This window comes from Harmonia axyridis, chromosome 4, assembly GCF_914767665.1.
Source record: "Harmonia axyridis chromosome 4, icHarAxyr1.1, whole genome shotgun sequence".
Lineage (NCBI taxonomy): Eukaryota > Metazoa > Arthropoda > Insecta > Coleoptera > Coccinellidae > Harmonia > Harmonia axyridis.
This window is the reverse complement of record NC_059504.1, coordinates 22,153,266-22,180,204: the sequence shown is the minus strand read 5'-3', so window position 1 is coordinate 22,180,204 and position 26,939 is coordinate 22,153,266. Positions and strand designations below refer to the sequence as shown.

Below are 26,939 nucleotides of genomic sequence, written 5' to 3'. Positions count from 1 at the left end.
CTTGCATTTTCAAAAATTTCAAAGTTGATGCAGCAACCGCGCAATGCCTATCAGAATTTAAAAAAATTTATCGTAAATAAGCAGTTTAATTTCATATGATTATTTGAATAATTGAAATTCGTGAAAAAAATGGTGAACATATTTTGAAAAATATGACTTGTATGAAAATCGAAATATTTAAAGAAAGAATTGCTTCAAAGTTGAAAACTTTTGTGCTTTTATTTGTTTGCGCGATTGAACTTGAATTATATATTGTTCCCCAGATTTATTTAAGATGAACATGCATGCTAAACCCCTCACCTATCGAAATACTAACCCCCACCAAAATTATTTAGCCTCTGGTCAATAAACTTTGAATGAAATTTTCCTTGTTCCTGTTTAGCTAAATATTTGTATACCTAGTCAATTATCGATCCAGCATTGGTACACAAAAACACAGGGCTTTCATGCATTCAGATTTCCATTCAGACAAATCACAAAAACCTAACAATAATTGAAGAGGTAGGTACTTTATTTTGAAAATATATAATCATTCGAATTAGCTGAGATCACCCTTATGTATTCTTCGATTCACTTATGTTGTGCATACTGACTTGTGTCGTAGTATTAGAAGTTACTGAAGACATTTCAGATTTAAGAATTGTGATCTTTTCACAGATGTTGCAGTAAACTTTCTTCTTGCAAATGAAAATGATGAAGATATATACACCTGCAAAGAATAAACATAAAATTCAGAAATGTATTTCATCAAAATTTTTATGTTAATACCAAATAACATGCATGTATGACTCATGTATGTATGACAGAAAAAATTTTGCATCATTTATGATCACATACCTTGAAAACAGTTGATGCTATCCCATACAACTTCTATATATTCCGTGCAAACGTTTTTCCGGAAATCAACAAATGATGATACAGTTTCAAAAATGAAAAGCACACCCATAATTATAGCCAATTTCATTATCAAGCTCAACCTGTTGAAGATAAGAATGTGGGGATTATACCTGGTGAAAACGATTAGTTTATTTTATAGATCTGCTATGTAGAATAAAGATTATGATAAATAGCTTTTGACTTATTTGTTCTCATCGGGTAGTGAAATAGAATATTTGATGGATTCCGTCCTTAATTGATAGAAATATATTCTTGAACACAAAATTTGTGGAAATTACTTCTGTAATATGAAATAGGATAAACAATTTATTCCAAATTTCGAATATTTTTCAAAATAACGGTGATGTTGAGGAATAGGGTGAAAAATAGATTGGTTCTTGGATTCATATTGCCAAAATATTATCAAGGAAAGTAATATTGGTTGTTTGAGATCGTTTGAACTATTATATGATGAGTATTATCAATTTACAATATAAAAATAATAAATTCACCTTTCTTGGCAACTATTCATTTTGGTCCTTTTCTCACAGTCATTCATTCTTTCAATTTCTGCTTTAATTCTCAGACAATAAAGAATAGTTTTGACGAATAATAAGACGTTGAAGATTTGTTGTATGAGCAGAGGTATAGTGAGATACAAAATGTAAGAATAGTTTCCTGGTCCTGCAAAATGTAACTAATCTCAATTTCATATTGGTATTTGTAGTTTCTAGAAATAATTGACTGAGACAATTTTTTATTTCGATAGAAGCAACAAGCAACATCATATTTTTAATTTTGGTTTTTTAAAGTTTTCGAAATTAAGGCTCATAAAGTAATTTTCCTGTTCTATTTGAAGTACTTTTTTTCTATCGCTTTTCAGTTATAATTTATTGTTAGTATTGTTAAAAAACTATATAAATACTGCATAAATGAATGAGTATGTCTTACTTCTTTCAGAATCTTCTAAAAAGCATTTCCCTTCTCCAATATAAGGATGCATTAGTTCAGGCATTATGTTCGTAATACTCAATAATGCAATGAATGTAACCCATAATATGGGAAATCCCCAGCCAATTGCACTATATTGCAATAATCTTTTCGTTTCGTCCTTTTGAAGTGTTCCATAGAGAGTCCTTGGTGTTCTGCAATGAGGTGTTCAATAATATCGAAATTTTGTCAAAAAAGTTTTGAGCATTCTAGTCGTTGATAATCTGTATATAATTTAGTGCAAAAATGAATGGTTGTTAGTGATCCTTCCAGCCCGAAGGTATGATTACATTGTGAAGGCTAAAAATCAATAATTTATTTCTCAAACATTTAATAAGGCCATTTGAAAAGTCCCCGGTCTACCATAGTAACACACATTTTTTTGGCAAAATTCGATTTTATTATTCAACATAGTTGCCTTTGAGGGCGATACAGCGATTATATCGATTTTCCAACTTTTCGATACCATTTTTGTAGTACGATTTGTCTTTCGCTTCAAAATAGGACTCAGTTTCGGCGAATACTTCATTAGCGCTAAATTCCTTTCCAGCGAACATTCTTTTGAGGTCCTTAAACAGGAAAAAGTCGCTGGGTGGAATACGGTGGATGCAGAAGCAATTCGAAGCCCAATTCATGCAATTTTGCCATTGTATTCATTGATTTGTGACACGGCGCATTGTCTTGATGAAATAACACCTTTTTTTCTTGAAATGGGGCCGTTTTTAAACGATTTCATCCTTTAAACGATCCAATAACGCGTTATAATAATCGCTGTTGATGGTCTGGCCCTTTTGGAGGATTAATGAATATTATACCTTGCTTATCCCAGAATACTGCTGCCATAATCTTGCCAGTTGACTTGTGTTTTTCCTCGCTTTGGATTCGGTTCATCAAGTACAGTTCGCTCAGCTGACTGTCGATTGAACTCCGGAGTGAAATTATGAACTTATTGTTGCTTTTGATCGATTGTGAGCTCGCGCGGCACCCATTTTGCACACAGCTTTCTCATGTACAAATATTCGTGAATGATATGATGTACACTTTCAGATGATATCTTCACAATGTCTGCTTTCTCGATCAACTCCACTTTACGGTCATTCTAAATTATTTTGTGAACTTTTTTTGATTTTTTCGCTGGTGACAGACTCTTTTGGGCGTCCACGGCGTTCGCCATCTTCGGTGCTCATTTCACCACGTTTAAACTTAGCATACCAATCAATGATGGTTGATTTTCCTGGTGCAGACCCCGCAAACTCATCATCAAGCCAAGATTTTGCTTCAACTGTATTTTTTTCCCTTCTAACAGCAATATTTTATCAGCACACGAAATTTTTTTTCAAATAACAAAAGTAGCTTCACTCTCAACACAATATCTCACAAACTAATGGTCGGACTGTCAAATTTTGAATTTTATCGTTTGAAGGTTCGTACTAACTAAAAACCATATGGATTTTATACTAGCACGGCCATATGTGCATCTGACCGGGGACTTTTCTATTGACCTAATAAGATTTTTGACAAGAATCATAAGTATATTGTTGAAGCGGAATAATCTCCATACAAAGTCCTTGTTCCGGTCGTTCTCCGAACAGATGCTTTATCATTACGTCTCAATGACAGACAGTTTTTACAATTTTTGTGGTGCCGGTCGTAAACACGATAACTCTTGGACTAAACAACATAGGAACTTGAAATTTTCAATGTGTATGTAGATCTCGATCTGTAAGTATAATTGTTCGCAAATTTGTTTTGCTGATAATTTTGAAACTGCGAATTCGATCGAGATCAAATTCTGGATTGAGATGTGAAATAACAATTTTAAACTTCATGAAAGTTTCATATTAATCGTATACCTACCTAACCAGAATCAAAGAAAATTGAAAAGGAATATCACAGTCACAACAAATTCTACTTAGAACCGAGTTGAAATTTTGAATGATGATGTTAAGAATTATATGCTCCGTGCAAAATAAAGTTTTGTTTGCGTCATCAGAACCATTGCAAATTCGAGAAGAATATCAGAAAAAAATATTCAATACTTAACTGATTACCGATTAAAGAGATTTGAAATTTGATATGTCTATGTATAATAACAATTTCAATCTGTATACGATATTTCATGTTCATCAATCAAAACTTTGAGAAAATCCAATTATTTCCGCAAGAATAGATCTGACTAAGTTGAAATTCAGTTTGTACATGGACACTATTCACTTGTATATTCCTGCCAAATTTCAACAGGATCATTTCATCAAAACCTTCACAACAATGACATTTTGATAAATTACATTTAAAGGGCACAATATTAGGCGTAGGAATTACGAGCGCTCAAAAGCACCTGATGTCAGTGGTTTGCTCGATATTTATAATTTTCGAATTATGAATTCCAATTTGATTCATACTCCGTAATGGATAATATCAAATATGATATTTTTCATGCGAGTTAAGATATTGCATGACAAAGGAGAAAAGAACTAACCACTATGTAAAAATTTGTTATTTGTTCTATAGATAAAAATTATTGAATCTTACCCAAAAGAGAACCAAATATCTATGCACATAAGGTGTAACCAGGTGAAACTCCAAAAGCTAGACAGGAAGGAAAGAAAACCTACAAAAGAAACAAAATTAAATCGATGATAAAGTTTTCATTAAATAATGTTTTGTCCTCATATCATCTTATCTAGTTCACATGGTTAATTGTGTAATTTTGCCGGAAATAACAGAATTCAGCTCGTATGTGGAAAAAAACGTTATTGGTCATCATATATTACTAGATAGGGGAAAATAATAATTAAATAGATGTTTGCTGAGGAAGATATTGCGTTTGCCGAGAGGGATAAAATATCCTTCTCGGCAAATGTTTATTTTCAGCTTGAACTATTTCATCCTCAAGAATATTAGGTTAATTATTATTTCAGACCAATAGTAAAGTTCTAGATATGAGCAATATGAAGAAAAAAATTATAATTGAGGTATTCGAGAGAATCAGAAGTTTATGAATAGGAAAATCAATTACAAGTTGTGCCTTTGTAGGCTACATAAATATTTAAAATTTGAGTCCAAAAGCGCACCTTAGTGCTTTCCTCATTTTTTTTCATACATTTGACTGAAAAGTAATTAATATAATCTAGTGGAAAAAATTGAAAGATCAAAATAAAATTCAATATTTTTAGCGGTTTTTCAAACGGCTGTAATTTTTATGAAAATGGTCGTATCTCAATTCAAAAAAAAACTTTTTGAAGCTTGAAGTTTATAGTTTAGAGATCTCATGATGAAAAAATTTTTCAAGCAGCGTGTACCGCTCAATCATAATGAATACGGTAAATAAAATTTCTGCAAAATTTTTTCAGTTTTATTTTTGGCATACAGACTTGAAATTTTTTTTCCAATTCAATCACTAAATGGATGAGAAAATTTGTTCACTCTGCTTCCACATCCTTTTATCAAAACTTTTCGCACTTTTCGCTGAAATATCGAACTTTGAATTGAAAAGGACCTTTTTGTCTTTAATCATCTATATCTCAGCAACCAATGATTGCACAGAAAATGTAAGAGATGTTTCGAAATCTCGAATAAACGCGCTACAAGAAACTTTTATTGGTTTTTCGAAAAAAAAATTTTTTCGTTCTGTACATCAATTTGAAAAGTTGAGAAAAAAGGGCTATCGGACGTTTTTGGATAATCAAGCGCTGAATTGAAAATATCGAAAATACCATCAATGTTAAGTATGTGTTTTACAGTTCAATATCACCACCAAAATCCCACAGAATATAAATTCAATCCATAGAGCGGTATCTTTTTTTCATTCGATCGAATTTTCAATAAAATTAAAGCATAACGATTTTTGATTTGAATGTCCATAATCTCCCACGAAATGAAGAAATAAAATTTTTAAGTTTTTTTTCTGCATTGTTATCAATAAATAAATGAATAGAATGAATAAAATTCAGGAATTAATTTTTTTTTTATTTTAAAAAATTAAATTTTTTTTTATTGACTCCAAATAATTCAAGACAACATGATATTATCATTTCTTATGATATTCCGTAATTTCATTTCATGATGTTGATGGTAAAAATCGAATTAATTTCAAAATAAAGTTGATATACCCAAGGAAATTTCGAACTCGATCTACTTACCCACTTTTTAGAAATTGCATATCTCAACTTTTCATCTTTCGAACTTTCACAATGCTAAAAAAAGCCAGTTTATTTTCGCAACGAATTTGAAAATTATTTTTGATTCCCTATTATGGTTAGAAGGCATTTATCAGAGCTGGAGGTTGCTCGTTTGATCTCTCTGCTTGAAGAAGGTTACAGTCAACAAGATGTAGCCATCCTTCAATTTTTTCGAAAATTCGATCCAATGAAACAAAGAAACCGTTCCATGGATTGAATTAAAATGTAAAACGCATACTTATTATTGATGATTTTCTCGATATTTTCAATTCAGCGCTTGATTATCCAAGATCTCCGAAAGCCATTTTTTTCTCAACTTTTCAAATTAATGTAGAGAACAAAATTTGGATTCAAGATTTCAAAACATTCCTTAAATTTCCTGTGCAATCACTGCAATCATTGATTGGTGAAATATTGATGGTTAAATACAAAAGGTCCTTTTCAATTCAAAGTTTAATATTTCAGCGAGAAAAGCTCGTATCGAAGTTTTAAAAAAAGGATATTGAAGCTGAGTAAACAAGTAATCTCATCCGTATAGTTGCTGAGTTGAACAAAAAGTTTCCAATTCTTTAAACCGAAATTAAAAACTGAAAAAATCTCGCAAAATTTTTTCCTACTATTTTCATTAGCATTCAGTGGTACACTTTGCTCACACGATTTTTTGATCAAGAGATCTCTAAACTACAAACTTCTACCTTCGAAAATGTTCGTTTCAAATTCAGATTGGACTGTTTTTATCAAAAATAAAGCCATTTAAAAAATCGCTAAAAACTTTGAATATTGTTTTGATTCTTTAATTCATTTCCCTAGTTCATAAATCATTAAACTACAAAATATTATTCACAGGTACCTACTCACCAATAAATTTACACCCTATATCACGTAATTGGTAAAACTGAGTAAGTGTTAATGATGCAAAAAATATAAACGTAGACACACAGTAGTTCAATAGCATTTTCCCAAACAAATTCCTCATTTTTGGTAATAAAAGATACACGGCTATCGTTAAAAGGAGGAATATACAAGACACAATTTTAATATATCGGGTTATGAGAATCTTTTTGGGAATAGGAGGTTGTTTCGGTTTGACAAATATACGGTAAGCATTCATTGTCATTGTGCCATTCATCTCTTTGAAAGCATGTTCCACACAATAAATGTGGTTATATGTTTTGCTCTGACTGGAAGAGTTTCGATTTCTTGCTGAAAAAACTCCAGATTTGTCCAATTGGATTTCATATTTGCGCTCTGACAGCAGCTGTAGTGGTTTGAAATTATTATGGATGATAATAAATGGATCTGAAAAAAAAAAAATAAAATCTAATTTTTTATTAAATTTGAATAATCTAATTAATTTTCACTGCAACAATTGTAGTGTAATGTAAATTATTGAAATGTTTCAGCCGTTAGCTACTTTTTGGTAGTTAATCATGATCAAAACAAGTTTATACTTCCGAGAAATCAAACTTTCAATTTAGTTTCTGAAATTCTGTAGGCATCACATGTAAATCCTGTGATACACTGCGAGTTCATAATACTTCTAGAACTATGTTTGCAAAAAAACTACATTTAAAGAAACTACCCCATCAAAAGAGAATGATATCGAAACGAAATTACCACTGCAAATTTAAGAACTAGCAATTTCTAAACAACAAGCTATAGGTATATGGAATAGTTATTTATAATACAAGTGCAGAAGGCATTGATATTCTTCCACGAGTTCAAAATTCAAAAACGAGCCACGAAGTGGCGAGTTTTGGAATGAACAAGTGGTAGAATGAGCCTTCTGTACGAGTATTATACATTATTTTCTCTAATTCATTGCGTTTTCATTGAAATTAATGAAATATTTCCATAAATATATTTTAGTGATTTTTGCATTGAAAAATGTTGGTTGGCAGAACTGATTTCTTTAAGGCAAATTGATGAATTGACAGATAAAGCCGTGGCGGAAAGTTCGGAGTACCAACATAGAGTAATAAAATATAACCATGAAAACTGTGCGTTTCTGATATATTCTCGCACGATTTTGTTCTACAAGATGTGGAAGAATGAACGGAATAACCACAGAATTAGAGAAAAGATCTTATAAGCCAGCGGATAAAACAGTTTATATAACCGCTTAGTTAGAAATTCTTAAAGATCACTCCAACTCGCAATTTCAACACCATATTCAAAATATATACAACAACAGTGAGCGCACAACATCTGAAAAGCCAATATATATTGACTATAGTCATGTAAATGTTCTTCAGAAGCTAAAAATAAGTAAGCACCCGGTTTTGATTTGATAACTACAGAAATTTCGAAAAAACTGGCATAAAAGGCTATATTATTAATCAAAATCATGTTTAACCGCGTGAGCCTATCCTATTTGCCAACCATCTGAAAAAATGCCAAAATAATAATGATATGCAAGCCAAACAAACATGAATACGACCTGAGATCTTATAGAGCCATAGGCCTTTTACCAATTTTAGGTGAATTATTTGAAAGTCTTCTACTCAAGAGATTGAAGAAAGATATAGACTTCCACACAATACAACCCAACCATAAACTTGGATTCAAAGAAAACCATTCAGCAAGGCTTAACATACATCGTGTGATAAACACCATATCAAGAAACCTCTAAGAGAATAAATATTCTACTGCTGTATTCCTGGACTCATCCCAAGCGTACGACAAAGTTTGGCATAATGGCTCAATCTTCAAATTGAAAAATCTTCTTCTTCAATCATACTAATTAATTCTAAAGTCATATCTCACCAATCGATATTTTGCTATGAAGCAGGGTGATGCTCTATTTGAACCAACTAAAATAAAAGCAGGGGTACCACAGGGAAATATACTGGCTCCACTGCTTTAACTCATATATACATCCGACATTCCAGAGAATCAGAACACTACAATAGCATCCTTTGTAGATGACATAGAAACACTCACAACCTATGAAAATGCTTAATGAACTGGAGAAATGATATCAAAAATGGCGCCTAACCATCAATGAAACGAAATCAGTCCAAGTAACATTCACCAAAAACGAAACATCATCAGTTAAAATAAATAAAAATCAAATCCCGCTTAAAACAGAAGCCAATTAGGTACCTAGGAATACATTTAGACTCAGACCAACGCCTCACTTGAAAACAACACATTCTATCTAGAAAACCTAAATAAATATCAAATTCCGACAAATGTACTGGCTTAAAGGCAGAAAATCTCAGCTATCCCTCCAAAATAAGGTACTTATTCACAAAGCCATAAATAAACAAATATGGATATACGGCATTCAATTCTGGAGATGTGCCAAGGTCTCAAATATCCAAATATATATTCTTTCGAGAAAGAGCAATACAAATTATTAATTTCAAACAATGAAGCATATGTGTCTATGAATCTCAGTATTAGCAGAGGAAATGTAACGGGGCATCATACATTTCAACGTATGATACAAGAGAACAGATAAAAACCTCAGCAAAAACTCTGTCTCCCCGTATCGGTGTAGTGACTGGTTTGTGTAAAACTGTAAACGTTTACAGAATAAGCTGACATAATTTATATTGAAGGACTTCCTCTTCAACCAAAACAAAATTTTCTTCATCTTCTCTTTTCATCAACGGTTGACGACTCTATATTTGCCAATTGGATCCTAAAACAAAAAAAAGAAGCAGAAAGGAGTCCTAAATATTAGTATTCATTATATCGATTTGAAGTTAGCGACCCATTCTAAAAAAGAATCTGAAACTGAATGGATAGCTTGGAAACCACCATGAAATTTATAAATCGGACAATTATTCACCAAGTGGTCAATGGTTTCTTCTACACCACACTCACATAGTGGGCTATCAATAGAATGCCATTTGAAGATAGTACTATTGTAGTAAAGCGGATATTTGAAAATTACCGAAATTATTAGAATTATTATGCCGAGGAAATACGTTAAATTCAAAGAGTGATCGCGCCTTATGTAAACTGATCTTATCTTAGCATAAGGATGTTTTGTTTTCCAATCAATGCTTTTCTTAGTTACCGTCTCCAGACGTCTCGACACTACGTTGGTGAAATCGATATATCTTTCACGGATAAGAAGAATACATTTAGATACGGGGAAATCTTGGCTTATCTGAGTTCAGTAAATACTTTTTGGTCACATTGACACAGCAGAAAATCCGTCCGGCTGTAGGCAAAATCGAAGTATGGTTCTTGCTGAGACTGCATAAAAATCTAGTTTGAACTGAGGTTGAAGGTCTGTTGGCGAAAAATGAAGAAGGATAAAAAATCTTTTAACCAATGATCTAATTGGCATGGTATCTTGTGGAATTGTTGGGGCGGTCTTAAGAGAAGTACGAGGTTACGATTTTTGTGGAGGAAAAGAAGAAGTTAGTATCGCTTAGGGTCTCTTATTGAGAGAGGTTGAGAATTAGAACGTCGGTCGCGAAACCAGACTTAGATTAAAACAATTTCTTTTGAAGATCAGAGTAATTTTTTTGAAAAGTTGAATCAAGAATAAAGGAAATTTAGTAGATGATAGAGAGTTAAAGGAATTTTAAGTTTTTTTGGAAGAAGGAATTGTTTTAATTCTAAGAACGGTTGACATAGGTCAGAAACAGTAAAATAGGAATTTTTTGGGATAAAGTTAGAATTTGTTTTTTTGAATCTCTTTGGAATAAATTAGGTTAGATCGGAGTTCGCGGATCGGTAGTGAAGTGTTATATAAGGAATTACACGTTTTCGAGTGAACAGTTTGAAAAAGAATTAAAACTAGGTTTAGGCAGGGCCTAAAATAATTACCTAGCATCGTGGGATAAGGGCAAGTTTTTGGCTATTTACTTTTTGGTTTATTTGTTGATGTTTGAATGTTTTTTTTTAATGAAAATAAGTTTATTTGAGTAGTCCTGATTCTCCCAGATTCAAAGTTGATATATTGTTTCGTTTGTTTGAATAACAGATTATTTGAGACATTTTTTGTTTTATAAAATTTTGGCCGTTGAGTCAACATTTCAAGGGATATTGTAACTTTGGTTATTTTTATTTTTCTTTATTATATTTAATTTAAAATTTAAATCGATTTTCATTGACCCAATAAACTCAATCCTATCCCTAGAGAAAGAAATTCAACTAATAAGACCTGTCCATTAAAGCGACGGGCCGGACTTACGTATAAAATCTTTGGTAAACTTATTTAATTATTAATTCTCCGAGACCTCTGGAAAGCCGCTCTTCCAGGGGTTAAAAGAACATCTCAACCGGAGATAAGTGAACGATTGGTCAACTTTCTCTGACCAACCCGTTCATGACAAATTGGTGACAGCTTAAGGGATATTAGTTGATTTTTATTTCTCTGGGATGATATGACAAATTGGTGATAGTTTAAGAGATAATTTTTTTTGACTGGGATCGGATATTTTTCAAAAAGTTAAATTTTGGTAGTTGAAATTTTGAGGATTGATAATATTGAAGTATTAGAGTAAAGTTTGAGAAAGAAACTGTTGAATTGGGAGACTTTTGGATGAATAGACCTTGTATTCTTTGTGTATGATTAATATATGTATTGGAATTTGAATTATTTTGAGCGTATTGTTGTTTTATCAGGGGTGAAAACATTTAATTTTGTTGAGGTGGAGGAGTGTGTCGGATTCTGATTTTGTTATATTTAGGTATGTTATTTAGGAAGTTGGAGAAAATCAGCTGTTGGGTCTGAATTATACTTAGTTAATTTATTTCGCTGAACGTTAATTTTCTAAATCTATAAGTAGAAGTGAATAAATAATTTTCATAATTAATTAGAGGTATTGGTTTTGAGACATTTGTTTTAATTGAAGTGATTTTCTTTTAAGTAAGTTTTGGTTTATACTCTAATTTTCAAAATTTGAAAAAGAGTTTCAAGTAGACATTGAAGTCAGGTTTGTGCTAGTTTTGGAATTTACAGTTTTTCGGTGTTAGAAAGAAATTTAGGGATTTTCAGGAAAAGGTCAGACAGTTGATCAACGTGGGATACCAAATATATAAGGGTGAAGGTAAAATATTGTATTGGTTGTATCATTTGTATTATTTTTTTGATATTCAAATTTAATTAAAAAAAAAAATGTCGATTACACCTCCTCTACCTGGTACTGTTAATAGCGCTACTTCAGTTAATGCGCCAGGCGGAAATCCACCTGTGAATCCGGCAATAGTAAATTTGCAACGTTATTCGCTAGGAATGATGTCGACTACCTTAGAAAATTTTTCAGGAAAAGAAGTTTTAAGATATTTTGATAAATTGGAACTAAGGGCAAAATTAGAAGGATGGAGTGAGGACGAAACCCTCACTCTATTGAAACTAAAGTTAGTAGGCGAAGCATACGGCTATTTTAAATCAGATATTACTTTAAATTCATTAACTTATGTAGAACTAAAATTGAGACTAATTGAAAAATTTACGTCGCAAAAATTACCGGGAGAATGTCAGTGGAATTTGAGTAGATGTATACAAAGACAAGATGAGGATGTATCTTCATTTTGTACCAGATTAAAAACTATTGGCGCAGAATTATTAAATGAAGATTTAGCCGGGGCAAAAGCGGATGAGGAAATAGGATTGCGAAAGAAAAATAAAGATTTGATTCTGAATCAGTTCAAAATAGGATTACGGAAAGACGTAATGAGGGAGATTGGAATATTGTTATTACGGGAAAAAGATTTAAATTTGGAAAAAGCGGAAGAATTGGTCATTTTGCATGAGACAACAAATAGAATGTTACAGGGAAGATTAGCTAATATGAAAATATCGAGAATAAAATCAGAAGAAGTGTGTCAGTTTTGTGAAAAGAAAGGTCATTCAGCGAAAGTATGTAGAAGTATTTGAATAAATCGGGAGAACGGAGGACAAAATTTTCAAAAAAGATGTTTTGCGTGTGGCAGATTAGGCCATCTTTCGAGAGATTGTAGGGATAATGATAAATCAAGGAAACAAATTCAAAGTGCTTGTTTTCAGTGTAATAAGTTGGGACATTGGGCGAGAGAATGTCCCGGAAATGCCCGAAAAGTTGAGCTTAGTAAACGACAAAATTTTAACAATGAAAATAGAAGTGTTGAAAATGAAAGTAAAAAGCCTCAAGGGGCTGAGGGAAGGGACCAGCGATATTCTTTTGGAAATAATTATTTTAATAGGTCAAATAATAGTTCGTCAACGGGTGCGATCCCAAAACAAAAATTTTCACCTTTTCCTCAAAGAAAGAATTTAAACTCCAATGGCCAAAGTCCTTCCGCCGGGACGGAGGCTGCAAATATGTAAATAGGCAGAACGGATTGCGTTCGCCAAAAGGGCGGCTACCTAGTAGAGAATTTAGGGAACGTACGGTCATGGTCATTCCGGAAGTAAATTCGGCAAGAATGCATGACGTACCCCACTTGATTAGATTAAGTATCAACGGAAATATAGGTGTTTGTTTGATAGATACAGGGGCAGCGGTGTCTCTCGTAAAAAGGGGATTGATCTCAAGAGACGAGGTCAATGAATACGGTGTTGACTGCGAGCTAACTAGCGTATCGGGTCACAATTTACGTACCTGGGGTACGGCGAATATTACTGTAAGTCCAATAGCAGAAAGATTTAAGACAGATTGGACAGTTATATTAGTGGATGATGAAACATTAGGGAACGTTGATATAATACTAGGTAGGGATTTTCTTAAGGAAAATCAAGCGCATATTAAGTATGAACACGAACCATCGGTAATTATGTGGGGAAGAGAGTTCAAATTTCTGAATAAAGATTTGAATGAAGGTATATATATAGGGGACCGACACACGGAGGAAAAGAAAGAGGAAATACAAGTTAATAAGGTGCGGAAAAGGGTGACTTTTGCAGATGATATTTTGGAAAAATTTAAGGTTAATAGAAAGTTGACGAATATTAAGAATATAGGTACTCAGACGGAAAATTACGTGGAGAAAGGAAATTTAGCGATGAGGGATATCGGTATTCAAGTGGAAGGTATAGCGGAAATTGAAAAAATAAAAGTGGACAAAACGATAGGAATGACAGAAAGAGATCAGAAAAAAATTCATGAAAATGAAAAATTGATTGGAAATTATGAGGAGAATAAATTTTGGGAGACGGACATTATTTCGGAAAAGAGGGTTAGTATACCAGCGCGTACGGAAGCTTTAGTACCAGCAAAATTGAAAAGAGATATAGAAGGGACAGACCTAGTATGTGAACCACTGGAGCAAGGTATTGGATTCATTTACGTTGCGAATTGTTTGATGAAAAAATCAGAAAAATTGTGGATTCGAGTAGTAAATATATCTTATGAGGAAATTACATTAGAAAAACGACAAAAACTTGCTAAAGCAATGTCTTGCGAAGTATTGAACGAGAAAGAAAAACGGAAAGGTCAATTAATAGGTCGTATAAATTTTGAAGAGAAAGGTTGGGAACTTAGCGGATTTGATTTCGGACATTTAGGTGCAGATACACAGAAAGAACTTAAGAAACTTATTTTAGAATATCAGGAACTTTTTTTGGACGACAATGATAAATTGACTAGTACTACTAAGGTGAAACACGGTATAACGTTAGAACCAGGGACCCAACCAATTTGTAAAGCTCCATATAGAATTCCCTATCATCAGAGGGAAGTGTTACAAAAAGAAATCGATCGATTATTAGAATCAGGAATAATTAGACCTTCGTTTAGTCCATGGTCTGCTCCCGTAGTTTTGATTACAAAAAAATCATCGAATGGAGAAGAAAAAATAAGAATGTGTATTGATTATCGGGGACTTAATAATGTTACGAAAACTGAGTACTATCCATTGCCAAATATCTCAGACTTAATTCAAAATTATCAGTCGGGAACGAGAGCGTTGTTTACGGTCATTGACGTGGCGGAAGCTTATCATCAAATTGATATGGAGGAAAAAGATATACCTCTAACGGGCTTCAGTACCTTTCAAGGTCACTATGAGTATACAAAGATGCCATTCGGTTTGAAAAATGCACCGTCTACGTTTCAACGGTTCATGAATATTATGTTATCGGGACTTACAGGTGATATTTGTATGGTTTATTTAGACGATATTATTATTTTCAATTCCACTGGGAAGGAAGATCATTTGAATGGGATAAGGAAGGTTTTCGATAGATTGAAAGAAGCGAATGTGAAACTTAAGCCGAAGAAATGTCAGTTTTTGTTGAAAAAAGTAAAATATTTAGGTCACATAATTACACAAAATGGTGTTCTTCCAGATCCAGAAAAGATAGAATCTATTCATAATTTCCCTATTCCGAAAACAGTGAAAGGAGTGAGGTCATTTTTAGGATTAATAAATTGGTATCGAAGATTTATTCCAAATGCAGCAGAATTAATAACTCCTTTGTCGAATTTAACGAAAAAAGATGTAAAGTTTGAAATTACTTCGGAAGTTTTGGATGCTATATCAAAATTGAAATCTGTTTTAACGTCGGATAAAATTCTTATTTTTCCAGATTTTAGTCAACCTTTTATTGTAGCAACAGATGCTTCGGGGTTAGGAGTAGGTGCGGTATTAAGTCAACTAAGAGACGGATATGAGAGGCCAATAGCCTTCGCAAGTAGAAATTTCAAAAAGGCAGAATTAAATTATTCAACAACAGAGAAAGAACTTTTTGGTGTAATTTTTGGAATTCAGTCATTTAGATGTTATTTATACGGAAGAAAATTCACGGTAATTTCCGACCATCGACCGTTGAGATGGCTTCTTACTTTGAAAGATCCTGGATCTAGACTTGCTAGATGGGCATTAACTTTAGCTGATTATGACTTTTCAATTATTCATCGACAAGGAAAATTACATGGAAATGCGGATGCGTTGAGTCGGATGTATTGTAAGGATGACAATTTTATAGATATGGAATATGATGAATTTGAAGAATATAAGCGGTTACATACGATCCCAGAAATGAAAAATTTTTCAATCAAAGAGGGAAATTTATTTTCAGTTTCAGAAAATTGGGCATTGGCCCATTGTGTATCTAAAGATTTGGCTATGGGGGCTGGGATCGCATTGCAATTTAAACAAAATTTTGGTTCAGTAGGAATGCTTAAACAACAAAATAAAAATATAGGGGAAGTGGCAGAGTTAAATCTTCCAGAAAGAAATATTTATTATATGGTAACGAAAGATCGCTATTATGAAAAACCATCATATAGAGGAATATGGAATGCACTTCGAAATTTAAAGGTTAGTTGTGAAAAGAATGAGGATAGATATTTAGCCATGCCGATGATAGGGTGCGGCCTTGATAAATTAGAATGGGAAAAAGTATCGGAAATGATTAAATTTATATTTTATAATTCGGATATTCAGGTGCGAATATATACAGGTAGTAAGGTAGTGTCATCTATTCATGTTAAAGAAAATGAAGATTTAGAGCCGGAATGGGACAGAATTATTAAGGAAAGCTCAAGAAAATGACTCTTATTGTCAAGGAGTTCGATTGAATTTCAATTCAGGAGGAGAAGATATCGACGGTAATTTTTATCTTTCGAAAGATAGTATAATTTACAAAACAGAGGAAGATGGGGATAAGTTAATTGTACCACGGAAATTTGTGCGAAAAGTATTACGGGATTTTCATGATTCACCTATGGCGGGTCATCAAGGACAACAGAAAACATTGAGTAGTTTGAGGAAAAGATTTTTTTGGCCAAATATGAGAACAGAAGTAATAAATTATTGTAAAAGTTGCGAGACTTGTAATGAAAGAAAAACATCTCCCCATCATAAGAAAGCGCCATTACAACATTTCACACCGACTACCAAACCTTGAGAATTAACATCTATGGATATAGTAGGGCCGTTTGTAACTTCTCTTAATGGAAATCGATATTTGTTAACGTTTCAGGATTATTTTACGAAATATATAGAAGCTATACCATTAGCGGACCAAAAAGCCGATACGATTGCTAGGGCATTTGTAGAAAACATTATTGTGAGACATGGTACACCAGAAAAATTATTGACCGATAAAGGTGCAAATTTCACCTCAAGTTTGTTCAAAGAAGTATGTAAAATTTTAGGAATTAAAAAGATTCAGACATCGAGTTATGCACCGACTACGAACGGACAAATTGAACGTATGCATAGGGTATTAAAAGATATGTTATCTCATTTTATAAGTAGTGATCAAAGAGATTGGGACACGTGGATTCCTTTTGTAGTCATGGCGTATCGTGGAAATATTCATTCATCAACAGGGTATAGTCCCTTTTTCCTCATGCATGGTAGAGAACAAGTATTGCCTACAGATAGTTTCATAGTATCTGATAGAGTTAGGTATGATTATGACGATAATTACGCAGCGGAATTAACGGAAAGATTGAGAAGAGTATATAGAAAGGTGTATCAGACTACAGAAAAAGTGAAAACAGATAGGGTTAAGAAATTCAATGAAAATACGGTGGACCCTCAATTTTGCGTAGGAGAATTAGTTTATTTGAAGGAAATAGCGATAAAACAAGGAATATCAAAGAAATTGACGAAACCTTGGGTAGGACCTTATAGAATCGTGGAAATTCTTGGCCCAGTTACGTGTAGAATAAGAAAATGCGGGGGTAAAGATGAACAAGTCGTTCATGTAAATAGATTGAAACTTTATAGAGTTAGAAATGAATTTGAGACGGATATAGAAGAACCCGACGTTTCGGAGAAAGTAGATACGGACGGTAGCGATACCGAGTCAGATGAGGAGCGTACTGAGATAAGAGAATTTTCGCCAATGATGATTCCGATGTGGAACCGAGCGCAATTTGAAAATGAGGAACAAGAAGAAAGTGAGGAAATAGAGGACGAGGAAATCCCTCTACGTAGATCGACTAGAGTACGTCGCCCACCGGATCGATGGGGTTGGGATTAATAGATAACGGTACATACAGATAAATCCATTGTAATATAGATTATTCATATTTTGGTAAATTTTTCGACATTTTGGATAGGTAATGGAAATTTTGGTGATTTTTTTTTTTAGGTTTGACGAATTATGGAAACTTTGTTTTTTTGGAGACTTTTGATAATTGCGTAGAATGATTGATAATTGATAATATTGGTGAAATTTGATTAATTTTATTTCAGATTAGGGAACTTGGGGAAGTATAGCGAAGTGAAAATTGTAGGTTAGGTGTAGTGTAGGCTGTTCGGGAGATAAGATAATTATTTTTTTTGCAATTTTTGGATGATATAAAACAGAGTTTGCTTTCAATTTCAAAATTTATCGGGTAACGTGGGACACTAGTCCTTCAGGGAATTGAGTCAACCCTGCCCAACGTGAGATTCAAGTGGCTCCTTCTTTCCTTCTCCTTATTGGTCTTTCCTGGACGATCAGAGGACTGCTGCGATTGTTCATTAGAACCCCGCGATCGTCCCCCTCGTTGAGCTCTTCCACGGCCTCTGGGCTCCTTATGGGTCTTTCCTGTCTCGACCTGATCCTTGGCCTCTACTATACTGCCCTTCACCTTGTTGGCCACCTCTATATTGACCGCCACTTCGATTATGCCCCCCCTTGTACTTTCACTTCTATCTACTTCTATCCTTTTTTTTTGGGAGATTTATAGAGAAAATGAAATCTCACAAAGTGTTATTTGGAAATTCAAACGAATATGGAACATTTGAAATAGCCATAGGATGTAGTGAAGTGGATCTGTAGTGTACCCTTGTTCAATGAGATTAGAAGTAAATGAGTATTAATTATTTTGAACAACGACAGAATAAAGTAAGGCGGATTTATAGCGTAATATTTCTATGGAATAATAAGTAAATGGATATTAAAACTTTGGAATGACGATAGAATAAAGTAAGAAGAATAAATTGATTATATTAGATTTGAGGATAATGAGTCTTTTCAAAATTTTGGTGAGAAATTAGAAATGAGAAATGAAAAATAATATGAGAGACATATATATATATATATATATATATATATATATATATATATATATATATATAAAAGTAAAGGATATCGGATTTTTGCTGAATATACTGGATTTGACCTAAATACTATTGATTGTGACATCGTCTTGTATGAAAAAGGATGATGGGGTCTTTTTGAACCTTTTCGACCTGAAGAAAAAGTTTCCATGCCCTGATTCTTGTGTCTTTGGTCTCGGACACAAGATGACTTAAATTGGTCTTAACCATGCTTATATTTTTCGGTTTAGAGGCAATAAATTGCTCAAAAAGATAATAAAGTACGCATATACTTTGTATATGCGTACAGAAATTTTCAAATATTGAGATTTTGAGCGCTATAGAGTGGGCATGTCCGGGCTTCGGCTGGGTGATGATAGTTGTCATTGAGACGACATCCTCACCCCTCTTCTATTACCGATTAGTTTGTAGAAGTGGCCTTCAGCAGCCGAATGCTCTTTAAGTTTTATGATAATGATAAGATTATTATCAAACAATTTCCTCAGATGATTGAGATGAATAGTAGAAGAGAGTAACTGTTAAAAAGGTGGTAGGTTGTCGACAAGAGTTTATACTCAGAGTAGGATATAGTTATATTGATTTTTTTTTTTTTGATTTGTTTTAACGAAAAAAAAAAGGAAGAGAGATGTTTTTCTGTTTTATTGTGAAAATTTGAGGTGGTTATGTTTAGTTATTATTGAATGAAAAATTTGAGATAAGTTTATTGTTTTGATATTTGTAAATTTTTTTTTTGAAAGAATGTAATTTTATATAGGGGACTACGAGACGCCACCAAGATGAGCTTCACGTTAGTCAAAGGGATAACCTTTTTCCTATCTTTATGCCTTGGTACCCAAGCTTTAATAGCTTACGATTGTTCCGATAAAAATGCCGAAATTTCAGCGGTGTCTATTCGTGACGTCGCGGAGTGTCCGACCGTAGAGACAACCTATAAAAGTGAACCCGTTCAAATAAAAGTATTACAAAAAGATGAAATTAAATTACGACATGTGTGGACCTGTTGTGTTGAACTAACTCGAATAATTATGCATTGTGGAATGCATAGTCACAGTTCAATCGTGACCGGGGGTATATCAAACTCTATCCATCGTTTGGGTGCAGAAGAATGTAGATCCATCCACCGCTATAGAATGTTAAAATTGTATCATCAAGAAATAGGCGGAATAAATTTGAATGGCACGACTTCAGCCTCCCTCACTATAGGGGGAGCGCTGAATTCTGATGGGACATGTAAAGGGACAACGTATCAGGAAAATGGGCAATCATGGCAAGATGTTGTTATTGTTGCTTCTGTAAAAATCAAAGTTTCGGACTATGAAGCGAAGGTGAAAATTGAGGAAAATGAAATTAGTTTATTAGGAGGCATTGTGTGTCCGTTTATGAAAGGATATTGTTTTGATACCACAGCTGGGGAAGTAACATGGGATAGTGAACCTCTTACGACTTGTGAAGAATCACTAAGCTTACTCTATTTGGGCCGAGCAGAAAGAATTTCAAATCAAATTACTACTGAACAATTTTTGGTTATAGAAGATAGTACTAAAGTGTTTGCTTTAACGTTGATAAAGAAGATTATGATATGTCAATTAGAGATATGGCAGACTGAACACCCTAGAATTTTGGTTATTGAAGGAAAACAACGTGATAAAATTACTCCGAAAATAAATATTCTACCTCATAATGCAGATTTGATGGCATATGTTAATAGTAAATTTTTTTATGTAGAACAAGCTTATAATAGAAAATTGGATCAATTATATACAGATACCGTCCATCGACGATGTCTTATACAAAGAGAAATACTTAAAAACCGCCTTTTGATGGCTCCATTAGTACCAAACACGTTAAGCCAATTAGTACGAGAAGGAGGAGGATATGTTGGACGAGTATTAGGAGAAGTACTTTACATCATGCGGTGCGTACCTCGGACAGTAGAAATAAGAAGATCGAAGAAATGTTACAATGAATTACCTATTTTAGTGAATAATCAATCAAAATTTATGGCCCCAGTTACAAGAATTATTCAAAATTATGCAGAAGAGATAGATTGTAATGGTTTGATGCCTCCCCTTTATTGGATAGATGAACAATGGATGGGATTAAGCCCCTACCCCACAGCACAGAAGTCACCAGAAAAACTTATACCTGATTCAAATTCGAAATTAAAATTTAACCCTATTCAACCGATTGGAGCTCTTGGAATTTATACACAAGATGAGATAATGAATGCCCAAAGAATTTTAAATTTTGGAATAGAACGTAAAGCAGTTGAAAATATCATAGCACGACGAGTAGCAGGATTGGAAACATCGGATCAAGGATTTTCTACAATCCATATGTTTGACCCAGCAGAAATGAAAGAGTTAGCTCATAATACTATACGTCAAATTTGGGGATGGTTTACCGATTTAGGAATATTTATGAGTGGATTGATGGGATTTTATGCTATATTTAGGATGATTAAGTATGGACTTGGAGTCTTACTAAATGGATTACATTTATATAAATTATTTGGATGTGGAATAATGATATTAGCTAGTTTTTGGAATACTCTTTCGGTATTTGTGACGAATCGACATCATGCCCGGCAAGAAAATTTAAGAAATAATCAGGAACCAAATGAAGAAATTTTAGATTCACCTCCCATTTCGACATTATACCCTAGTTTAGCTGCATCGGCACCACACTGGACAGAAGGACAGAATGCTGGTAGTGCCACAGATCGTTCGTTACCGGTATAAACTTGTATAAACTAAAAGTATTGAGTGATGGACTAGAGAATAACGCGAATCGTCTAAAGACATGTTAATTCATACCCCCTCCCCCCCTTTTTTACCTCTAACTTCCTTAAGGTTACTCCCGTGACTAAGAACAGAGTCAAGAAAGGACCAGAGTATCATTTCACTAGATAATCTTAGGAAGCAGTATTATGGAACCAGGAAGTGCCGCGATAGTGAAATTTTGAAATCCCGAAAAGTGAACAAACTCCATGCTGGAGTTAGTGAAGTGCATAAGAGAAAAATATTTCGAATTGATTTGATTGTTTTGATTTTTTTTTGTTTTATTACATATTAGGATTTGGATTTTATCTTTTTCATTTTATTTGAGTAAATAATATTTGCTATGAATTATTGAATAATGTCGGAAAACATACCACCATAGACTTTAAGACCTTAGGGTAGGTAGAGATGATATAGTTTCTCTTTATGATTAGCTGCTGAAAAGTTTGGTTAATAGGTTTTTGTTTTATTTTGTATCTGTTAGTAAGCAGTTTGATATTGGATAATGATGAGTTTTAGTTTAAGAATGAAAAATTTAAATTACTTTGAGCCAGTATCATTTTGATATAGGAGTTACAGTTATTGTGATTATTGGAGAGGAAGGACTATTAAATTAATAAGGATGAAAGTGAGGGAAAAGTTATGGCATCCGATGCCACAACTTTTTCGGATAAGGGTGTGATGTAGTAAAGCGGATATTTGAAAATTACCGAAATTATTAGAATTATTATGCCGAGGAAATACGTTAAATTCAAAGAGTGATCGCGCCTTATGTAAACTGATCTTATCTTAGCATAAGGATGTTTTGTTTTCCAATCAATGCTTTTCTTAGTTACCGTCTCCAGACGTCTCGACACTACGTTGGTGAAATCGATATATCTTTCACGGATAAGAAGAATACATTTAGATACGGGGAAATCTTGGCTTATCTGAGTTCAGTAAATACTTTTTGGTCACATTGACACAGCAGAAAATCCGTCCGGCTGTAGGCAAAATCGAAGTATGGTTCTTGCTGAGACTGCATAAAAATCTAGTTTGAACTGAGGTTGAAGGTCTGTTGGCGAAAAATGAAGAAGGATAAAAAATCTTTTAACCAATGATCTAATTGGCATGGTATCTTGTGGAATTGTTGGGGCGGTCTTAAGAGAAGTACGAGGTTACGATTTTTGTGGAGGAAAAGAAGAAGTTAGTATCGCTTAGGGTCTCTTATTGAGAGAGGTTGAGAATTAGAACGTCGGTCGCGAAACCAGACTTAGATTAAAACAATTTCTTTTGAAGATCAGAGTAATTTTTTTGAAAAGTTGAATCAAGAATAAAGGAAATTTAGTAGATGATAGAGAGTTAAAGGAATTTTAAGTTTTTTTGGAAGAAGGAATTGTTTTAATTCTAAGAACGGTTGACATAGGTCAGAAACAGTAAAATAGGAATTTTTTGGGATAAAGTTAGAATTTGTTTTTTTGAATCTCTTTGGAATAAATTAGGTTAGATCGGAGTTCGCGGATCGGTAGTGAAGTGTTATATAAGGAATTACACGTTTTCGAGTGAACAGTTTGAAAAAGAATTAAAACTAGGTTTAGGCAGGGCCTAAAATAATTACCTAGCATCGTGGGATAAGGGCAAGTTTTTGGCTATTTACTTTTTGGTTTATTTGTTGATGTTTGAATGTTTTTTTTTAATGAAAATAAGTTTATTTGAGTAGTCCTGATTCTCCCAGATTCAAAGTTGATATATTGTTTCGTTTGTTTGAATAACAGATTATTTGAGACATTTTTTGTTTTATAAAATTTTGGCCGTTGAGTCAACATTTCAAGGGATATTGTAACTTTGGTTATTTTTATTTTTCTTTATTATATTTAATTTAAAATTTAAATCGATTTTCATTGACCCAATAAACTCAATCCTATCCCTAGAGAAAGAAATTCAACTAATAAGACCTGTCCATTAAAGCGACGGGCCGGACTTACGTATAAAATCTTTGGTAAACTTATTTAATTATTAATTCTCCGAGACCTCTGGAAAGCCGCTCTTCCAGGGGTTAAAAGAACATCTCAACCGGAGATAAGTGAACGATTGGTCAACTTTCTCTGACCAACCCGTTCATGACACTATTACAACCACCATAACCAGTCATAAGTCGTTTTAAAATACACCAAATTTTCCTAGGAAGATTGAAACTTAAAACTTTTTCTGAAGGATCAACGGTAAGACTTTTGTTGAAGACGTTAGAAGAAGTCTATTCCGAACGCCAAATTTCCTTTTCGCTTTCATTAGATTGAAGGAACGTATTAATCCATAAAGGTTTGCATGATTTCAATCTAGCAGTTCTAGAATCTGGGAAGTAGGATATAATTGGAAATGAGTTCGGGTAGAAATTAAATTTATCCCAAGATTTCTTGACTGCAACCTGTCTACGAATATGAGGCGAAACTATATGTATTAGCACCGGTAACCAATGTAGAGGTGCAGATCTAATAGTTCCACTAATAATTCTCATAGAAACGTTAAGCTGTGTATCAATTTTATTAATGATGAAATCAAAAAACGATCAAGAAAATATCATAAAAAAAAACATGAGAAACAGCTTCATAGACCATCTAGCAGAAAATCCGTTCAACAGAAGGAGATTACCAAAAATTTGGACAATTAACTTCAATTGAAGTTCTGTGAATAAGAAGTGTCAATATGATAACTTCTACATGTCATTATTTACCACATTTACTCAATACTTGTGAAGAGTAGATTGTAAATTTCCATAAAGGATATAAAAAAAATGTTTTGCTCTTGAAAACATAGAAAGCATAAAACTTGTTTTAATAATGTGAGGTTACAAATTTGTTTGCCGAATTCCATGCATTTAGCTCAATAAATGAAAAGTTCAACCCTGGAACTAGTTCATGAGGTTTATGAGAAGTTGAGGTTATTAAAAACATATATGCTCTAAAGAATATCCAAGCATGAATTTGCTACCTGTTCAACTAATGATTTTAATGAAATGTACATTGAAATTCTGGGACAAATTGCAAATCTAGAAAAAATGGCAAATTAATCTTGGTAATTGGAAATTAATATCTATTTCGGATGATTAAAAATCAATTATTGGTAGTACCTACTAAATTGTCATAGAAAATATATAGGGTGATTTTTGTAGGATTAATCATTCAAAATCTCTAAAAGGACACATCTTATGGAAACATGTTTCGTATAAAAAGTTGATGGTTTTGGGAGGGAAGTCTATTTATGCTAAAATCTCTTCCATTTCCAAGGTCAATTTTGGAATTTCAAATAGAAACCACTGTTTTTATTGTAGATTCGTTTTCTACGGCAAAAATACAACAATGTTGTACGAACAATTTTTCACAATTCGTCACAGAAGCTATTCAATCGAATTCAAATTTTTCGTCTGAATGAACTCAATGTTTCCGTTTCATTTATCATTCACATGAAATTCTCACCTCTACTGCTGAACTATTTGTTTCGATTACATGTACTTACAGGGTGGGCAAATTTCAATGTTTTAGCACTACAACTTTTAAACCAGAGGAGATAGACAAATCTGATACCTCATTCTCGTTCTCTCTTTCTGAGAAACTAACAAGAGTAATATTCATTTTTGGCCACCTTCTTTTGATTGCGAGTTAGAGGCGAAAATTGGAAAAATGGCGATATCGAAAAACATTTATATCTCCTCTGATACTGATGATAGAGTTCTGAAATTAAAACATCATACAGGCACTTTTTAACTTAGAATCCAGTGGCGTGCTCGTCTTTTCAACTGGATTTTAATTAGGAAGCTATGACCCAAAGTTTTTTCAAATGGGAACACTAGATTTATGTGTCATTTTTTGAAAGCTTAATTTTTCCAGACGGAAAATTCAAATTCGGTTACAGAGGCATCCGTGACGAATTGAGAAAAATTGTTTACAAAACTTTTGTATTTTTTGCCATAGAATACGAATCTGCAAAGAAAAACAGGGGTTTTCATCTGAAATTCCAAAATTGCCCTACTCCCTCCAAGATGGAAAGAAATGGAAAACTTTTTATTCAAAACATATTTCCATAATATGTTTCCTTTCAAGATTGTTAATTGATTCAACTTGAAAAATCACTGGGTGTATTAATATTCATATTTTTTTTGCAAATTTACAATTCCAGAATTACTCACCATCAGGTTCAAGAATCGCTTTGGTAAAATGAAGATCCACTCCATGCGTGAATGTATCACGGCAAAATGAACCATTTATAAAACTCTGTCCATCTGGACAGCACTTACTAATGCACCTAATCTGACTACAAATACTAGTATCAGCTTCGCATATTCTCACAACTAATTTTCCATCTAAAGTGGAATCCAGGCAGTAACCATCCTCAAGAGTTGTATTATCCTCCTTCAGCAACAACTCTTTGCCAATCAACTGCACAGCCTCCATCGATTCGAAAATTTGGTCTGAAATAATCTCACATTCTGGAAGGCCCACTTGAACGAAAGAATCGACCTTCAAGATGTTAAAGAAGTTGCCAACTTCTTCAGTGCAACTGTGTGTTGTTTTGTTGTAGTGGCTCTTCAAGGGGCAACATTTCGGGAAGAAAAATCCTTCATATTCCTTCTGTTTCTCAATAGATCTTGTTATTTCATCTACTCCAAATAACGTAATATTCGTCTCGGAAAATATTTCCAAGCATGTTCCCGTAACATTCCTCTTCAGGAATTCCCTGTCTTCGAAAGTATCTTGCAGTCTTCTGTTTATCAACTTCTCACAAATGAATCGAAATTCCTTCTCTACAATTTGTTCCCCGACACCACAGCATTTCTGATGGATATTTCCGCGAACCAAAACAATGTTCAAATATATCAGAATGACGTAGAGTTTTGAACACTTCATCGTCAATGAACAGGCTAACATTATACAAAGAAAATATAATGCAGCATTACTTCTGGGTTTGAGATAGAAAACTGATACGATGAAACAAGTTGCATAACTGGAAAATCACAAAGTAGGTGCGTCTTTCCTAGATACGTGTGCGTAAAACATCGTCGCAAATGGGTTTTGTACTTTTATCATAAGATGTGTAGTTTCCATGGACTCTCAAGAAATAAAAACAAGCGGAAAATCAAATTCATTCAGAGTTACTTTAGAAATACCATTTATTTGAACAGTACTAT

General features: G+C 33.4%; 2 protein-coding genes across 3 annotated transcripts; one reads left to right on the top strand and one right to left on the bottom strand.

The window, feature by feature from the left end:
* Nucleotides 1-493: 493 nt before the first annotated feature.
* LOC123677620 (probable G-protein coupled receptor Mth-like 6) lies at nt 494-26,922 on the bottom strand. Of its 2 annotated transcripts, none has more exons than XM_045614257.1 (7): nt 25,941-26,922; nt 6,906-7,346; nt 4,399-4,477; nt 1,828-2,021; nt 1,389-1,560; nt 838-1,007; nt 494-709 (listed from the first exon to the last, which is right to left on the bottom strand). In XM_045614257.1, the coding sequence occupies exons 1-7, from the start codon at nt 26,677-26,679 to the stop codon at nt 555-557; spliced, it is 1,950 nt and encodes a 649-aa protein (XP_045470213.1). In that variant the 5' UTR covers nt 26,680-26,922; the 3' UTR covers nt 494-554. The 2 variants fall into 2 exon arrangements, with proteins under 2 accessions (XP_045470213.1, XP_045470215.1); XM_045614259.1 differs by having other exon boundaries at nt 838-977; nt 25,941-26,893.
* LOC123677619 lies at nt 19,521-23,330 on the top strand. Its single transcript, XM_045614256.1, has one exon. It carries the CDS (start codon nt 19,775-19,777, stop codon nt 21,737-21,739), a length of 1,965 nt encoding a protein of 654 aa, XP_045470212.1. The 5' UTR covers nt 19,521-19,774; the 3' UTR covers nt 21,740-23,330.
* Nucleotides 26,923-26,939: the final 17 nt, after the last annotated feature.